The sequence below is a fragment of the Panulirus ornatus genome, chromosome 63 (genome assembly GCF_036320965.1).
Source record: "Panulirus ornatus isolate Po-2019 chromosome 63, ASM3632096v1, whole genome shotgun sequence".
NCBI lineage: Eukaryota > Metazoa > Arthropoda > Malacostraca > Decapoda > Palinuridae > Panulirus > Panulirus ornatus.
This window is the reverse complement of record NC_092286.1, coordinates 21,107,342-21,126,024: the sequence shown is the minus strand read 5'-3', so window position 1 is coordinate 21,126,024 and position 18,683 is coordinate 21,107,342. Positions and strand designations below refer to the sequence as shown.

General features: G+C 46.5%; 1 protein-coding gene across 22 annotated transcripts in view; it reads right to left on the bottom strand.

The window, feature by feature from the left end:
- para (sodium voltage-gated channel paralytic) overlaps window positions 1-18,683 on the bottom strand; it is a 534,209-nt gene that overhangs the window by 188,827 nt on the left and 326,699 nt on the right. For all 22 annotated transcript variants that reach the window (XM_071656463.1, XM_071656459.1, XM_071656474.1 and 19 more), the window contains 3 exons: window positions 17,127-17,218; window positions 14,102-14,308; window positions 297-357 (listed from right to left, as the gene is read on the bottom strand). In XM_071656463.1, coding sequence (XP_071512564.1) covers window positions 297-357; window positions 14,102-14,308; window positions 17,127-17,218 — 360 coding nt within the window. The remainder of the gene's footprint in view (window positions 1-296; window positions 358-14,101; window positions 14,309-17,126; window positions 17,219-18,683) is intronic.

Genomic DNA, 18,683 nt, shown 5'->3' with positions numbered 1-18,683 from the left:
CAGACAATATGCAAAAATTTTATATATATATATATATATATATATATATATATATATATATATATATATATATATATATATATATGGTCAGTGCGTTCATAGAGGAAGCAAATCATAGAAGCCAAAAAAAAAATTATATATTCATATATATATATATAGGAAATGATCGGTGCGTCAAAATAAACAGCATGTTGAACAAAAGGGGCTTAGATAATGCTAAGCCAAAAAGGAAAAAAAAAAAATATATATATATATATTAAGGAAAAAATTTGAAAAAAAAATTATTTTTAGCTTACCCTGCACCTGTACTGTTGCCGCATAAGGGCATTTCAATACCTTCATCGCGATACCAATTGGCTGGAAAAGCAGAAGAAAAAACTATGAACGCCTAGTTAGACAAATGGGGAAAAAAATTTATTTAAAAATTTAAAAATTTTTTTTGGGGGGTCAATTTTTTTTCTCTGTGTTTCATGTGGTACTACGCAATGAAGGTTTTTGTTTTGGCCAGAGAACAGAGCGATTGTGGCTCACAAACACACACACACCAGGTCCCGCTAATCGCCAACTGCCTCTTCGCTACCTTATAAAAAATGGAGAAAAGAAAATGGGGGATGTGGGGAAGGGGAGGTCCTTTTTTTTTTTTTTTAGGTCAGGTCTGCCGAACAGGTTGGCTTACGGCTTCAAAAATATACGTGGGTGTTTGTCTGGCCTGAGGAGGAAGGAAGAGGAGGAGGAGGGGAAGGTGGGCAGAAAAACGAAAACAAAACATAATTTGGCAGTAACAGAGGTTTGGCCCAGGGAGGGAAGGGGGCGGGGTGAGGGTCACTTTCCAAGGATGAAGGTTGGGTATGTTAATTATATGATAAGAGCACCAAGGGGCGCTACACTAGGCGAACTACTTCTTCCACATGCTATAGGTCTGCCCAGATCTATCAGTCTACAAAGGGCTATTTAGACACTACCTTTACACAACGTGTACTAGTCCTACACTTAAAAAAAAAAAAAAAATGGGGGGTGGACAGTTTGGGCATTGAAAGATATCACACACTTGGCGCCAACTGCTAGAAATATATCCGTGGAACAGAAGAAGAGGGAGGGAAAAAAATATCGGAGAAAAAAATTGGATTAGTTATTGATATGTACATCTCAAAAAGGTATAATAATTCTGGAATTGGAACTCTGCTAACGAGAGGACACACACACAAAAAGAAAAAAAAATCCACGGAATTTGATTCTAAAATCATGCAGACAAATGAGGGAGGTGTTTTTTGGTGAGGCTTCGCTCGGCAGATGGCACACTTGTGGTGGCGTCTTGATCACCTCTTCTTTGGAGTGGCTGGCTGAGCGGCGGGGCATCCGCGGCATGGGACCACGTATACAACACGCTGCAAATTGGACATGGTAACACCACCCCACTGCTGCTGATATGCGTCCTGCTGGGTTATCAACCCTACCATATACTACCTCTCCCAAGGGGAAAAAACCAGGGTTAATGGATATATATATATATATATATATATATATATATATATATATATATATATATATATATATATATATATATATATATATGGTTTACTTTCAATGTACAGTCGATATGTCAAGAGTTGACAGTCCTTAGTGCAAAGGGTTTAAGTCCATGATTTTCCCAATGGCAGGTCACACTTCAGGGGTAACACCGTCTCGTCCAGTGGTTCCTCTTACGCAGTGGTACGCCAGGGTTATCACAGTGGTATCCACCTACCGCCAGTGGGACGGAGACAGAGAAAAGAAGACACACAACCCGCCAACCGTAACTGGAGAAAAAAGGGGACCTTCAACCTCCAATCTTTAGGGGAAAAAAAAAAAAGGTTAAACGATGAAACCATTCACGTTCGAACTGCTTCACCACTGAGACGTGGGACGTGGGGGAGGGGGGGGGGGGATGAAAGGATTGTCGGTACAGGATTCACGACAGAGAATACAGTTCTGAGTTACAGATATTCGGATACCTGCAGGTACAGCACATTATGTAACCTGAAGTGCACCCTAATGCACAAATACAGCCCAGAGTTCGGGGTACAGCTCATAAATCTGGTAAGGATACAGTTCAGGCTGTAGCCTAGAATACAGTTCAAAGTTCAAGCTGTAGTCTATATACCTCAGGGTTCAAATTAGATTCGAAGCTTCAGTACACATTTCAGACCAGTACTTGTGGCTTGTAACAGTAAACTGTACTTAAACTGTATAGTCTTGAGTACAGGCCCAGTCCAAGATACAAATTACAGTCAAGGAAGAAGCTGACCGTCCAATTACAGTCACTGCCAAGGCTATATGCAACAGGTGTCAGATACAGTCAAGTCTAAGGTTACAAAATGATCCCACAGTGTGGTGTTCAACCCAGAATACAGTCGAACGTCCGGGATACAGTGTCAGCCCTGATCCACATACCCAGACACATCCCGTTGCTGAAGGTGATCTGGGCAATTTCCATTTTGGCACTTCCTTGTAAACATCCCGGGGCAGTATACCCTCTGGCCCCTATACCACACGCTACTCCCTTTTATTTCCAAGGCATTTTCAGGGTATTGAGCCGGAGGGAGCGGTGGACGGGAGGGTGCCATCTGCATGGCAGTTTTGTCTCTATGACCAACAGGGAAAAACCACGTCATGGACCTTCAGAGTACAGTCAAGATACAGTCCGCATACAGTCCAGGCTACAGTTCATCCTAATAGCATCTATAATTGAAGATACAGTTCACAGTTAACAATACAGTCCATAGTCGAGAATACAGCCATTAAGTTTCAGATACAAATTTTGTATTCAATTGCTCAAGGATATTACAGTCCACAGTAGAGGTTACAGGCAACTGCCCAAGGATGTTACAGTCCACAATACAGTCAACTATTTCACAATACAGTAAGCTCGCCCTCGATACAGCCAATTCGTCCACGATACAGCCAATTCGTCCACGATACAGCCAATTCATCCACGATACAGCCAATTCATCCACGATACAGCCAATTCATCCACGATACAGCCAATTTTCGTCCACGCTATTACAGTCAGCCGTGACCACTGTACACGTCTGTACATGTGTACTGTAATACATGGTTTAAAGATGTACTTCAGTGCTATATACGACTACCTTCAACAATCAATAACAATGATTAGGTTTAATACGCAAGTTGTTCAAGATCAGGTTTAACATCAGGTTTAACAACTTAACTCGGGGGTTTAACATCAGGTTTAACTCTCGCAGGGTACAACTTAACCTGAGGGTTTAACATCAGGTTTAACAACTTAACCCGTGGGTTTAACATCAGGTTTAACTCTCGCAGGGTACAACTTAACCATGGGGTTTAATATCAGGTTTAATACTCGTAGGGTACAACTTAACCCTGGGGTTTAACATCAGGTTTAACAACTTAACCCGGGGGTTTAACATCAGGTTTAACAACTTAACCCGGGGGTTTAACATCAGGTTTAACGTCTTAACTCGGGGTTTAACATCAGGTTTAACTTAACCTGGGGTGTAAGATCAGGTTTAAGATAACCCTGGGGTTTAAGATCAGGTGTAACACTCGCAAGGTACAATTTAACCGGGGGGAGGGGGGTTTAAAACCCGCATGGTAGTTTTAAAGGTGTTTAGCACACGTCTGGTAGATTCACACGGGGAGTATGGCAGTTTTACATGGGATTTCAATCGTGTCTGGTCGTTTTAAATGGGATTTCAAACGTGTCTGGTCGTTTTACATGGGATTTCAAACGTGTCTGGTCGTTTTACATGGGATTTCAAACGTGTCTGATCGTTTTAAATGGGATTTCAAACGTGTCTGGTCGTTTTACATGGGATTTCAACCGTGTCTGGTCGTTTTACATGGGATTTCAAACATGTCTGGTCGTTTTACATGGGATTTCAAACGTGTCTGGTCGTTTTACATGGGATTTCAAACGTGTCTGGTCGTTTTACGTGGGATTTCAAACGTGTCTGGTCGTTTTACATGGGGGTCAACTCGTGTCTGGTCACTCTACATGGGGTTCAAACGTGTTCAGTGGTTCTGAATGAGGTTTAACACGTGTGTGGTCGTTTCACCAGTGGTTTAACGTCTAATCGTTTTAAATGGGGTTTAACACGTGTCTGGTCGTGTTACATGGGGTTTAACATGTGTCTGGTAGTTTCACATGGGGTTTAACACGTGTCTGGTCGTTTCATCTAGAGTCCAACATTCGCGACGAAGGATAAAACATGTGGTTTAACTCGTCCTGTGCAGTTTAAGGTAGGGTTTAACGCTTGTATGAAATTTTTCAATACAGGATTTAATCCTTTTCATGTAATCTAACACTGGGCTTATCACTCATTTGATCCTGTTTAACATCTATGTGGTTCATCGTCCAGAGGCTGAGTGGGTTTAATTCTCGTACCTAATGCTTAGAATTTAGGTGCCATAGTTTAAAGAGGGGGTTTAATATTCATATGGTAATTTAAGACTTGCACGGAATGGTTTAACAAAGGGTTTGGCACTTGCACGGGGTCGTTTAACACAGGGTTTAACACTTGCACGGGGTCGTTTAACACAGGGTTTAAGACGTACGGGGTCGTTTAACACAGGGTTTAACACTTGTATGGGGTCGTTTAACACAGGGTTTAACACTTGTACGGGGTCGTTTAACACAGGGTTTAACACTTGTATGGGGTCGTTTAACACAGGGTTTAAGACGTAGGGGTCGTTTAACACAGGGTTTAACAACTGTATGGGGTCGTTTAACACAGGGTTTAACACTTGTACGGGGTCGTTTAGCACAGGGTTTAACACTTGTATGGGGTCGTTTAACACAGGGTTTAACACTTGTATGGGGTCGTTTAACACAGATTTAACACCAGTATGGAGCCGTTTAACACAGGGTTTATCAACTATGAGGTGGTTTAACACATGGGTTTATCAACTATGGGGTGGTTTAACACGGTTTTGTCAACTGTATAGGATAGTTTAACACTACCATGGAGCCGTTTAACACAGGATTTTAAACGAGCAAGGAACTGTTTAACATAGGGTTAAATATCATGAAACCGTTTACCATCCAATTTAACACAGCGTTAAATGGTGTATCCGACGTATGGGGCCGTTTAACACCGGGTTCAACAATCGCATCCTGAAATTTAACAAAGCACTTAACATTTGTAGTGCAAAACTAGGTTTAAAACATGTGGGACCGAGTTTAACATACGGATTAATATTTGAAAGACATAATGTAACTCTAGGTTTAGCACCTTAAGGTTTAACATTAACATGGGCAAGAGAGGAGCCTGATTTTCAAAGGCTGTTTAAGAGGTTTACTACTCCAGTTTGATTTCAGGATTGACACATACATGAGGGGTTTTATCGCGGTTTAGGCTGGGTTTATCCAGCTATCATAGCAGATACACTTGGTTTAAGCTGGGTTTATCCGCCTATCACAGCAGATACACTTGGTTTAGGCTGGGTTTATCACCTTTCATAGCAGATACTTGGTTTATGCTGTTTATCCACCCATCACAGAAGATACACTTGGTTTAGGCAGGGTTTATCACCTATCATAGCAGATACACTTGGTTTAGGCTGGGTTTATCACTTATCATAGCAATACACTTGGTTAAGGCTGGGTTTATCATCTATCACAGCAGATACACTTGGTTTAGGCTGGGTTTATCACCTATCACAGCAGATACACTTGGTTAAGGCTGGGTTTTTCGCCTATCATAGCAGATACACTTGGTTTAGGCTGGATTTATCACTTATCATAGCAGATACACTTAGTTTCGGCTGGGATTATCACCTATCACAGCAGCTACATTTGGTTTAGGCTGGGTTTATCATCTATCACAGCAGATACACTTGGTTTAGGCTGGGTTAATCACCTATCACAGCAGATACACTTGGTTTACGCCGCGGTTATCGCCTATCACAGCAGATACACTTGGTTAAGGCTGGGTTTAATCACCTATCATAGCAGATACACTTGGTTTAGGCTGGGTTTATCACCTATCACTGCAGATACACTTGGTTTAGGCTGGGTTTATCACCTATCAAAGCAGATACATTTGGTTTAGGCTGGGTTTATCATTTATCACAACATATACACTTGGTTTAGGCTGAGGTTTATCACCTATCACAAGATACACTTGGTTTACGCCGGTTATATCGCCTATCACAGGAGATACACTTAGTTTAGGCTGGGTTTATCACCTATTACAGCAGATACACTTGGCTAAGGCTGGGTTTATCGCCTATCATAGCAGATACACTTGGTTTTGGCTGGGTTTATCACCTATCACAGCAGATATATTTGGTTTAGGTTGGGTTTATCACAGCAGATACACTTGGTTTAGGCTGGGTTTATCACCTATCACAGCAGATACGCTTGGTTTACGCTGGGTTAATCAACTATCACAGCAAATACACTTGGTTTAAGCTGGGTTCATCACCTATCACAGCATATACAATTGCTTAAGGCTGGGTTTAATCACTTATCATAACAGAATCACTTGGTTTAGGCTGGGTTTATCGCCTATCATAGCAGATACACTTGGTTTAGGCTGGGTTTATCACCTATCACAACAGATACACTTGGTTTAGGCCGGGTTTATCGCCTACTAGGAGGGATACACTTGGTTTAGGCCGGGTTTATCGCCTGTTAGGAGGAATACACTTGGTTTAGGCTGGGTTTATTGCCTGTTAGGAGGGATACACTTGGTTTAGGCCGGGTTTATCGCCTGTTAGGAGGGATACACTTGGTTTAGGCCGGGTTTATCGCACATAAAACTGAAGCTTTCCAATGACATGACTTGCCAGACACCTGATGGCTTACACCCAAGTGCAGCCTGGTGAACGACTAGGTGGCGTGATTAACGAGGACAATCAACGAGTGTAACGAGTCTAATTTTGACTTGGAGGAAAATCGATATAATTAGAACGGTCAAAAATGGCCAGTTCTCATCTCCCTCCAAATACGAGAATAAATTCCAAAATAAGAACGAATTTTCCGCTAATGAACACGACCTGTGTGTGTGTGTGTGTGTGTGTGTGTGTGTGTGTGTGTGTGTGTGTGTTAGTACAATGTGGTATATGGGGGTCAACGTTAGTCCGTGATGAACATATTCTCCTCCATCTGGTACCCAGGAAATGCCAAATATTCTGCAGTGCGACGCGAATATCGGCAAGAGAATATTTGGTCCCTGATCTTCGCAGGTGTTTTGAAAGGGGCGCCTTTGAACTCAACACATCAATAATAATCTTCGATCTATACACAGATCCCCCTGTTTGCTTCCTCTCTTACACGTCCAGACACAAACAACTGCTGTTTGCTTCCACTCTTACGCGTCCAGACACAAACAACTGCTGTTTGCTTCCTCTCTTACGCGTCCAGACACAAACAACTGTTGCTTGCTTCCTCTCTTACACGTCCAGACACAAACAACTGTTGCTTGCTTCCTCTCTTACACGTCCAGACACAAACAACTGCTGTTTGCTTCCTCTCTTACGCGTCCAGACACAAACAATCGAAGCACAGACGAGACCAGACAGCTTCCCCTTTACATGATCAACAGTGAGGCATTTCAGAAACCCTGCCGCTTTCTGCAGCGCATCTCCAGTCTTATGGACCAGAGATGACGTCAAGAATGCATGGCAGGGGAGTAAGCCACCTCCAGCTAAGCCTGCCGCTGGGAGAGCAGAAACTCTCACAATGGCGGTGGGAGAGCAGAGATTCGTTGCCTACGATGGAAGGGAATACCTGTGTTGTCTTCACACGGGAGAGGCACACTCACCTTCCTCGTGGCATGACATATACTTCACCAAGGACCACACTCACGGCATTCCTCATTCCCAGGCGTTACCGCCAGGCTGCAGATGCCGCACCGCCGTACCCTTGGAAATACAGCCCCCCCCCCCCCCCCCTAAAAACTCGACCCTGCCAGGCGCCTGGTCGACCCCAGTTCGAACTAGGGATGTCCATCCTTCAAGCAACAACGTCATAACCCGTTGATTGAACCAGGAAGTGGATGAAGGTGAACAACCATCTCTGTGGTCCATGACGAAGTACAGGTCACCCAGCCACCTCCAGCCAATAGAGTGTGTCGTTCAAAACAGTTGCGTCGCGTCCACGAACGCAAAGTGACGTCCTGCCGTAGCAGAGGTGCATGGGATGTGGAGGAACGCGTAGCGAGAGGGGTCATGTCAAACGCTCTGGTGAAAAGAGGTGGTGGTGAAAACCCTGCGTCAGAGGGAGTGCGGCAAAGACTCTGGGGGTGGATGGGACTGCATCGGAGAATCATGAGACACTAACAACAGTCTATGAGGACATTAAATGTGAAGATGAACCACATCTGCCAGTAACTGAAACCTCTGAAGCCCGTAAACACACACACATGATGACCAGCTCTCCCTCAAACAGCTGGCATGGGGCTGACATCTCCCTACATTGAGTACCTTCAGTGAGGGGCAAATTCTAAGCTTTGATAACATCTAGATGGCAGAGGTTAGAAATGACAGATCCACCATCTGTAAGAACATTGGGCTACAGTGGTACAAGTCATGTTGTGAGGGGTCACGGTGGTACAAGTCATGTTGTGAGGGGGTCACAGTGGTACAAGTCATGTTGTGGGGGTCACGGTGGTACAAGTCATGTTGTGAGGGGTCACGGTGGTACAAGTCATGTTGTGAGGGGTCACGGTGGTACAAGTCATGTTGTGAGGGGTCACGGTGGTACAAGTCATGTTGTGAGGGGTCACGGTGGTACAAGTCATGTTGTGAGGGGGTCACAGTGGTACAAGTCATGTTGTGAGGGGTCACGGTGGTACAAGTCATGTTGTGAGGGGTCACGGTGGTACAAGTCATGTTGTGGGGGTCACGGTGGTACAAGTCATGTTGTGAGGGGTCACGGTGGTACAAGTCATGTTGTGGGGGGGTCACAGTGGTACAAGTCATGTTGTGAGGGGTCACGGTGGTACAAGTCATGTTGTGGGGGGGGTCACAGTGGTACAAGTCATGTTGTGAGGGGTCACGGTGGTACAAGTCATGTTGTGGGGGGGGTCACAGTGGTACAAGTCATGTTGTGAGGGGTCACGGTGGTACAAGTCATGTTGTGAGGGGTCACAGTGGTACAAGTCATGTTGTGAGGGGTCACGGTGGTACAAGTCATGTTGTGAGGGGTCACGGTGGTACAAGTCATGTTGTGGGGGGTCACAGTGGTACAAGTCATGTTGTGAGGGGTCACAGTGGTACAAGTCATGTTGTGGGGGGGTCACAGTGGTACAAGTCATGTTGTGGGGGGTCACAGTGGTACAAGTCATGTTGTGAGGGGTCACAGTGGTACAAGTCATGTTGTGGGGGGTCACAGTGGTACAAGTCATGTTGTGGGGGTCACGGTGGTACAAGTCATGTTGTGGGGGTCACAGTGGTACAAGTCATGTTGTGAGGGGTCACGGTGGTACAAGTCATGTTGTGGGGGGTCACAGTGGTACAAGTCATGTTGTGAGGGGTCACGGTGGTACAAGTCATGTTGTGGGGGTCACAGTGGTACAAGTCATGTTGTGGGGGTCACGGTGGTACAAGTCATGTTGTGGGGGTCACAGTGGTACAAGTCATGTTGTGAGGGGTCACAGTGGTACAAGTCATGTTGTGAGGGGTCACAGTGGTACAAGTCATGTTGTGAGGGGTCACAGTGGTACAAGTCATGTTGTGGGGGTCACAGTGGTACAAGTCATGTTGTGGGGGTCACGGTGGTACAAGTCATGTTGTGGGGGTCACAGTGGTACAAGTCATGTTGTGAGGGGTCACGGTGGTACAAGTCATGTTGTGGGGGTCACGGTGGTACAAGTCATGTTGTGGGGGTCACAGTGGTACAAGTCATGTTGTGGGGGTCACAGTGGTACAAGTCATGTTGTGAGGGGGTCACAGTGGTACAAGTCATGTTGTGAGGGGTCACAGTGGTACAAGTCATGTTGTGGGGGTCACAGTGGTACAAGTCATGTTGTGGGGGTCACAGTGGTACAAGTCATGTTGTGGGGGTCACAGTGGAACAAGTCATGTTGTGGGGGTCACGGTGGTAAAAGTCATGTTGTGGGGGGGTCACAGTGGTACAAGTCATGTTGTGGGGGTCACAGTGGTACAAGTCATGTTGTGGGGGTCACAGTGGTACAAGTCATGTTGTGGGGGTCACAGTGGTACAAGTCATGTTGTGGGGGTCACAGTGGTACAAGTCATGTTGTGGGGGTCACAGTGGTACAAGTCATGTTGTGGGGGTCACAGTGGTACAAGTCATATTGTGGGGGTCACAGTGGTACAAGTCATGTTGTGGGGGGTCAAAGTGCTACAAGTCATGTTGTGGGGGTCACAGTGGTACAAGTCATGTTGTGGGGGTCACAGTGGTACAAGTCATGTTGTGGGGGTCACAGTAGTACAAGTCATGTTGTGGGAGTCACTGTGGTACGTCATGTTGTGGGGGGTCACAAGACATGTTGTGGGGGTCACAGTGGTACAAGTCATGTTGTGGGGGTCACAGTGGTACAAGTCATGTTGTGAGGGGGTCACAGTGGTACAAGTCATGTTGTGGGAGTCACAGTGGTACAAGTCATGTTGTGGGAGTCACAGTGGTACGTCATGTTGTGAGGGGGTCACAGTGGTACAAGTCATGTTGTGGGGGTCACAGTGGTACAAGTCATGTTGTGGGGGTCACAATAGTACAAGTCATGTTGTGGGAGTCACTGTGGTACAAGTCATGTTGTGGGGGCCACAGTGGTACATGTCATGTTGTGGGGGTCACAGTGGTACAAGTCATGTTGTGGGGGTCACAGTGGTACAAGTCATGTTGTGGGGGGTCACAGTGGTACAAGTCATGTTGTGGGGGTCACAGTGGTACAAATCATGTTGTGGGGTTCACAGTGGTACAAGTCATGTTGTGGGGGTCACAGTGGTACAAGTCATGTTGTGGGGGGTCACAGTGGTACATGTCATGTTGTGGGGGGTCACAGTGGTACAAGTCATGTTGTGGGGGTCACAGTGGTACAAGTCATGTTGTGGGGGGTCACAGTGGTACAAGTCATGTTGTGGGGGTCACAGTGGTACAAATCATGTTGTGGGGGTCACAGTGGTACAAGTCATGTTGTGGGGGTCACAGTGGTACAAGTCATGTTGTGGGGGGTCACAGTGGTACAAGTCATGTTGTTGGGGGTCACAGTGGTACAAGTTATGTTGTGGGGGTCACAGTGGTACAAGTCATGTTGTGGGGGTCACAGTGGTACAATTCATGTTGTGGGGGTCACAGTGGTACAAGTCATGTTGTGGGGGGTCACAGTGGTACAAGTCATGTTGTGAGGGTCACAGTGGTACAAGTCATGTTGTGGGAGTCACAGTGGTACAAGTCATGTTGTGGGGGTCACAGTGGTACAAGTCATGTTGTGGGAGTCACAGTGGTACAGGTCATGTTGTGGGGGTCACAGTGGTACAAGTCATGTTGTGGGGGTCACAGTGGTACAAGTCATGTTGTGGTGGGTCACAGTGGTACAAGTCATGTTGTGGGGGTCACAGTGGTACAAGTCATGTTGTGGGGGTCACAGTGGTACAATTCATGTTGTGGGGGTCACAGTGGTACAAGTCATGTTGTGGAGGTCACAGTGGTACAAGTCATGTTGTGAGGGGGTCACAGTGGTACAAGTCATGTTGTGGGGGTCACAGTGGTACAAGTCATGTTGTGAGGGGGTCACAGTGGTACAAGTCATGTTGTATGGGGTCAGAGTGGTACAGGTCATGTTGTGGGGGGGTCAAAGTGGTACCAGTCATGTTGTGGGGGGTCAATGTGATACCAGTCATGTTGTGGGGGGTCACAGTGGTACAGGTCATGTTGTGGAGGGGTCACGGGGTCACAGTGATATACGTCATTACATTAGGAGTGAGTGATTAGGTCCACAAGGGGCGTAAGCCACTTGGTACAACCACCACCTCAAGGTGATGTGGCATACGACCTTCTTGAACAGACTCGTGAAGGAAGACTCAGCCTGCAAGGAAGTCAAGTTGACCCTTGTGGAGCCAGGTCAAGAGGTCAGGCCTACGTTCCCTGCACAGGTCTGTGACAAGATCCAAGACCACATGGTTAGGGGAGGGGGGGAGGGGGTGGTTCCCTGTGGGGGTGGGAAAAACCTCGGATGTGCAAACTTGACCTTCACACAGACATGCAGGAATATAACATGGATGTATAGAGCAATCTAGAAGAAAAATGGTTATAATACAGGAAGAGAAACCAGGGTCATATATATATATATATATATATATATATATATATATATATATATATATATATATATATATATATATATATATATATTTCCTTTCATACTATTCGCCATTTCCCGCGTCAGCGAGGTAGCGTTAAGAACAAAGGGCTGGACCTTTGAGGGAATATCCTCACCTGGCCCCCTTCTCTGTTCCTTCTTTTGGAAAAAAAAAAAAAAGAGAGGGGAGGATATATATATATATATATATATATATATATATATATATATATATATATATATATATATATATATATATATATATATATATATATTCCTATGAGTCCACGGAGAAAATGAAACACGAAAAGTTCCCAAGTGCACTTTCGTGTAATAATCATATCATCAGGGGAGACACAAGAGAGAAATATAAGTCAGTTGATATACATCGAAGAGACGAAGCTAGGACGCCATTTGGTAAACACATGGACAATCACATGTTTACCAAATGGCGTCGTAGCTTCGTCTCTTTGATGTATATCAACTGACTGTTATATTTCTCTCTTGTGTCTCCCCTGATGATGTGATTATTACACAAAAGTGCACTTGGGAACTTTTCGTGTTTCATTTTCCCCGTGGATTCATAGGAATATCTTGATCACGAGCAAAATTGTGATCCTTTCCAATATCTATCTATCTATATATATATATATATATATATATATATATATATATATATATATATATATATATATATATGGGGCCATAAAGGGGGCCTTAAACACACTGCATATATGTCGCCTCACACAACATATGTCTGACAATAGTGAGATACGGAAAAGAAAGAGAGATAGTCAAACCAAAAAAAGATACTCCGTCTCCACAGAGATAGATAGATTGGGAGACATTCAGGTAATGGATTTTGTGTGTGTGTGTGTGTGTGTGTGTGTGTGTGTGTGTGTGTGTGTGTGTGTGTGGGTGTGTGTGGGTGTGTGTGTGGGTGGGTGGGTGTGTGTGTGGGTGGGTGGGTGTGTGTGTGGGTGGGTGTGTGTGTGTCTGTGTGTATGTAAGAAGACAATATACACATAGGTTTGTACTTACAAACGAAGGTGATCAGCGACTTGCTTTCCAACCTTCACAATTTCCCAGTGGTGCTTGACTTACCCCATCTCTCTCTCTCCCACTGGTGTGCCACTGGTCACCATGACACTATCTCTCTCTACCACTGGTGTGCCACTGGTCACCATGACACTATCTCTCTCTCCCACTGGTGTGCCACTGGTCACCATGACACTATCTCTCTCTCCCACTGGTGTGCCACTGGTGAGTGTCTCACGTCGTGCACCATGACGCTATCTCTCTTTCTCTCTATCTCTCTTTCTCTGTAAACACCTACCATTCGGTGTACGGATGTTAACCCACTGTTGTAAGACTGGAAAAGAGGCGGGATGGGGTGGGTGAGGGGGGGCCTGATCTGTGCCAGTGGGGGGGGGGGGGGGAGGGGGGGGAGGGGAGGGGAGAGAGAACGGATGGAAAATCCACCACGAAGAAAAATATATATATATATATTTGGTCTCTTGACTTCGTGACCTCCACACATAGGAGAGATAGAGAGAGAGAGAGAGAGAGAGAGAGAGAGAGAGAGAGAGAGAGAGAGAGAGAGAGAGATAATGGCCCTCTCCATATACCCACCCACCCCCACACATAGCATCGCGAGGCAGAGACCCCCACACAACCTTTACATTGTAGAAGCGACTACCACCACCACCACGAAAACATGTATATATATATATATATATATATATATATATATATATATATATATATATATATATATATGTATATATATATTATAAAAGATTACCATAACTTACATTCGTTTTGGGCAAATTCGTAGTAATCTTCGTGGGTCCAGTTCTCTTTACTAAAATCAAACTTTCGTACACACTTCTGAGTGAGGACGCCCATGTAGATCTGGAGACCCAGTAAGGCAAAGACGGAGAGGGAGAACACCGTCAGGATGATCACGTCTCTCAGGTTCTTGACCGACTCTATGACAGCACCAACAATGGTCTTCAGACCTGGGTGGGTGAAGAGGGTATTAGTCACCTGCTCCACTACTCCTACATAACACACACACACACACACACACACACCTCCATCATTCATCACATACTCTAACATACCTCAAAATATACCCTCAATAGCAAGTCTTTCTCTAGTCATCAATAGTTAAAAAAAAATATATATATATATATATATATTCTCAATATGTCTCGAAGATTTAGCAGTATTACTCTAGGTATAAGTTCACTTCAGATAGAATATATATATTTAGATACATCTCGAGATAGATTGATTAAAAAAAGACAATTTATGTCATTTATATAAATATATCAAGTTTACTTTATAATCATTAACATATTGGAATTGCATGCTCTGGAGGTGTGGGCCAAAGATTGTGGGTAGGGACTGTGGGTAGGGGTGTGGGCAGTTGTGGGAAGGGGTTGAGGGTTGGGGTTCTAGGCAGCGGGTGTGGGCAGGGGTCGTGGGTAGACGCTGTGGCCAGGGGTTATGAACAAGGGTTGTGGGCAGGGGGTTGTAGGCCAGAGGTTGTGGGGCAAGAGTTGTAGGCCATGGGGTTATAGGAGGCCAGGAGTTGTTGGACAAAGGTTGTAAGTAGAGGTTGAGGCCAGGGGTTATGAACAAGGGTTGTGGGCAGGGGGGTTGTAGCCAGAGGTTGTAGGACGAGGGTTGTAGGAGGCCAGGAGTTGAGACAAGGGTTGCAAGTAGGAGTTGAAGCCAGGACCTGTGGACAGTGGTTGTGGGCCAGGGGTGTTGTAGGCCAGAGGTTGTGGGACAAGGGTTGTAGGCCAGGGGGTTGTAGGAGGCCAGGGGTTGTGAGACAAGGGTTGTAAGTGAAGGTTGAGGACACAACCAGTGGACAGGGACTATGAACAAATGTTGTAGGCCACGGGGGGTTGTAGGCCAGAGGTTGTGAAACAAGGGTTGTAGACCAGGGGTTGTAGGAGGCCAGGGGTTGTAAGTAGAGGTTGAGGCCAGGACCTATGGGCAGGGGTTATGAACGAGGGTTGTGGGCAGGGGGTTGTAGACCAGAGGTTGTGGGACAAGGGCTGTAGGCCAGGAGGTTGTAGGAGGCCAGGGGTTGAGACAAAGGTTGTAAGTCAAGGTTGAGGGCAGGACCTATGGACAGGGGTTATGAACAAGGGTTGTGGGGAGCGGGGGTTGTAGGTTAGAGGTTGTGGGACAAGGGTTGTAGGCCATGGGGCTTGTAGGAGGCCAGGGGTTGTGAGACAAGGGTTGGCAGTAGAGGTTGAGGCCAAGACCTACGGGCAGGGGGGGGGGGGGTTGTAGGCCAGAGGTTGTGGGACAAAGGTTGTAGGCCAGGGGGTTGTAGGAGGCCTGGGGTTGTGAGACAAGGTTGTAAGTAGGACCTGTGGACAGGGGCTATGGACAAGGGGTTGTAGGCCAGGGTGGGGTTGGTTGTAGGCCAGGGTGGGGGTTGGTTGTAGGCCAGGGTGGGGGTTGGTTGTAGGCCAGGGTGGGGGTTGGTTGTAGGTCAGGGTGGGGTGGTTGTAGGCAGGGTGGGGGTTGGTTGTAGGCAGGTGGGGTTGGTTGTAGGCCAGGGTGGGGGTTGGTTGTAGGGCCGAGGTGGGGGTTGGTTGTAGGCCAGGGTGGGGGTTGGTTGTAGGCAGGGTGGGGGTTGGTTGTAGGTCAGGGTGGGGGTTGGTTGTAGGTCAGGTGTGTGGGGGTTGGTTGTAGGTCAGGGTGGGGGTTGGTGTAGGCCAGGGTGGGGGTTTGGTTGTAGGCCAGGGTGGGGGTTGGTTGTAGGCCAGGGTGGGGGTTGGTTGTAGGCCAGGGTGGGGGTTGGTTGTAGGTCAGGGTGGGGGTTGGTTGTAGGTCAGGGTGGGGGTTGGTTGTAGGCCAGGGTGGGGTTGGTTGTAGGCCAGGGTGGGGGTTGGTTGTAGGCCAGGGTGGGGGTTGGTTGTAGGCCAGGGTGGGGGTTGGTTGTAGGCCAGGGTGGGGGTTGGTTGTAGGTCAGGGTGGGGGTTGGTTGTAGGTCAGGGTGGGGGTTGGTTGTAGGTCAGGGTGGGGGTTGGTTGTAGGCCAGGGTGGGGGTTGGTTGTAGGCCAGGGTGGGGGTTGGTTGTAGGCCAGGGTGGGGGTTGGTTGTAGGCCAGGGTGGGGGTTGGTTGTAGGTCAGGGTGGGGGTTGGTTGTAGGTCAGGGTGGGGGTTGGTTGTAGGCCAGGGTGGGGGTTGGTTGTAGGCCAGGGTGGGGGTTGGTTGTAGGCCAGGGTGGGGGTTAGTTGTAGGCCAGGGTGGGGGTTGGTTGTAGGTCAGGGTGGGGGTTGGTTGTAGGTCAGGGTGGGGGTTGGTTGTAGGCCAGGGTGGGGGTTGGTTGTAGGCCAGGGTGGGGGTTGGTTGTAGGTCAGGGTGGGGGTTGGTTGTAGGTCAGGGTGGGGGTTGGTTGTAGGCCAGGGTGGGGGTTGGTTGTAGGCCAGGGTGGGGGTTGGTTGTAGGCCAGGGTGGGGGTTGGTTGTAGGTCAGGGTGGGGGTTGGTTGTAGGTCAGGGTGGGGGTTGGTTGTAGGCCAGGGTGGGGGTTGGTTGTAGGCCAGGGTGGGGGTTGGTTGTAGGCCAGGGTGGGGGTTGGTTGTAGGTCAGGGTGGGGGTTGGTTGTAGGTCAGGGTGGGGGTTGGTTGTAGGCCAGGGTGGGGGTTGGTTGTAGGTCAGGGTGGGGGTTGGTTGTAGGTCAGGGTGGGGGTTGGTTGTAGGTCAGGGTGGGGGTTGGTTGTAGGCCAGGGTGGGGGTTGGTTGTAGGCTAGGGTGGGGTTGGTTGTAGGCCAGGGGTGGGGGTTGTAGGTCAGGTGACCACACACCTGGTACAATGGCGACAGTCTTCAACGCTCTCAACACACGGAAGGTTCTCAGTGCTGCCAGGTTTCCCAGGTCGATCCCCATGGTCACGTACCTGCGGGGGGGGAGGGGAGGTCAGGTCACGGGTCATGCACGTTTGAGGAGGAGGGGGGGGGGTCACCACAGGTCAGGCAAGAGGTCACACAGGGTCGCCCAAAAGGGACCCCCGACCTCCTCCTTCACCAAGCCACTGTTTCAACACGAGTGCAACTGGTCGACAGAAACAGTCTTAAAACTGGTCGACAGAAACAGTCTTAAAACTGGTCGACAGAAACAGTCTTAAAACTGGTCGACAGAAACAGTCTTAAGACTGGTCGACAGAAACATGGTTAAGACTGGTCGACAGAATGAATAGATATTAATCTAGTAATCATATATCCCCAGGAACCCAGATATTAATCAAGTAATCATATATCCCCAGGAACCCAGATATTAATCAAGTAATCATATATCCCCAGGAACCCAGATATTAATCAAGTAATCACATATACCCAGGAACCCAGATATTAATCAAGTAATCATATATCCCCAGGAACCCAGATATTAATCAAGTAATCACATATACCCAGGAACCCAGATATTAATCAAGTAATCATATATCCCCAGGAACCCAGATATTAATCAAGTAATCATATATCCCCAGGAACCCAGATATTAATCAAGTAATCATATATCCCCAGGAACCCAGATATTAATCAAGTAATCACATATACCCAGGAACCCAGATATTAATCAAGTAATCACATATACCCAGGAACCCAGATATTAATCAAGTAATCACATATACCCAGGAACCCAGATATTAATCAAGTAATCATATATCCCCAGGAACCCAGATATTAATCAAGTAATCACATATACCCAGGAACCCAGATATTAATCAAGTAATCATATATCCCCAGGAACCCAGATATTAATCAAGTAATCATATATCCCCAGGAACCCAGATATTAATCAAGTAATCACATATACCCAGGAACCCAGATATTAATCAAGTAATCACATATACCCAGGAACCCAGATATTAATCAAGTAATCATATATCCCCAGGAACCCAGATATTAATCAAGTAATCACATATACCCAGGAACCCAGATATTAATCAAGTAATCATATATACCCAGGAACCCAGATATTAATCAAGTAATCATATATCCCCAGGAACCCAGATATTAATCAAGTAATCATATATCCCCAGGAACCCAGATATTAATCAAGTAATCATATATCCCCAGGAACCCAGATATTAATCAAGTAATCACATATACCCAGGAACCCAGATATTAATCAAGTAATCACATATACCCAGGAACCCAGATATTAATCAAGTAATCACATATACCCAGGAACCCAGATATTAATCAAGTAATCACATATACCCAGGAACCCAGATATTAATCAAGTAATCACATATACCCAGGAACCCCTACATTTCGTCGAGGCTGCGCTACATCCAGTAGCAGGGACATGATGGACTCCTTGTGGAGAGAGAGGTGTGTTTTTACCCGAGGCGTAACCAC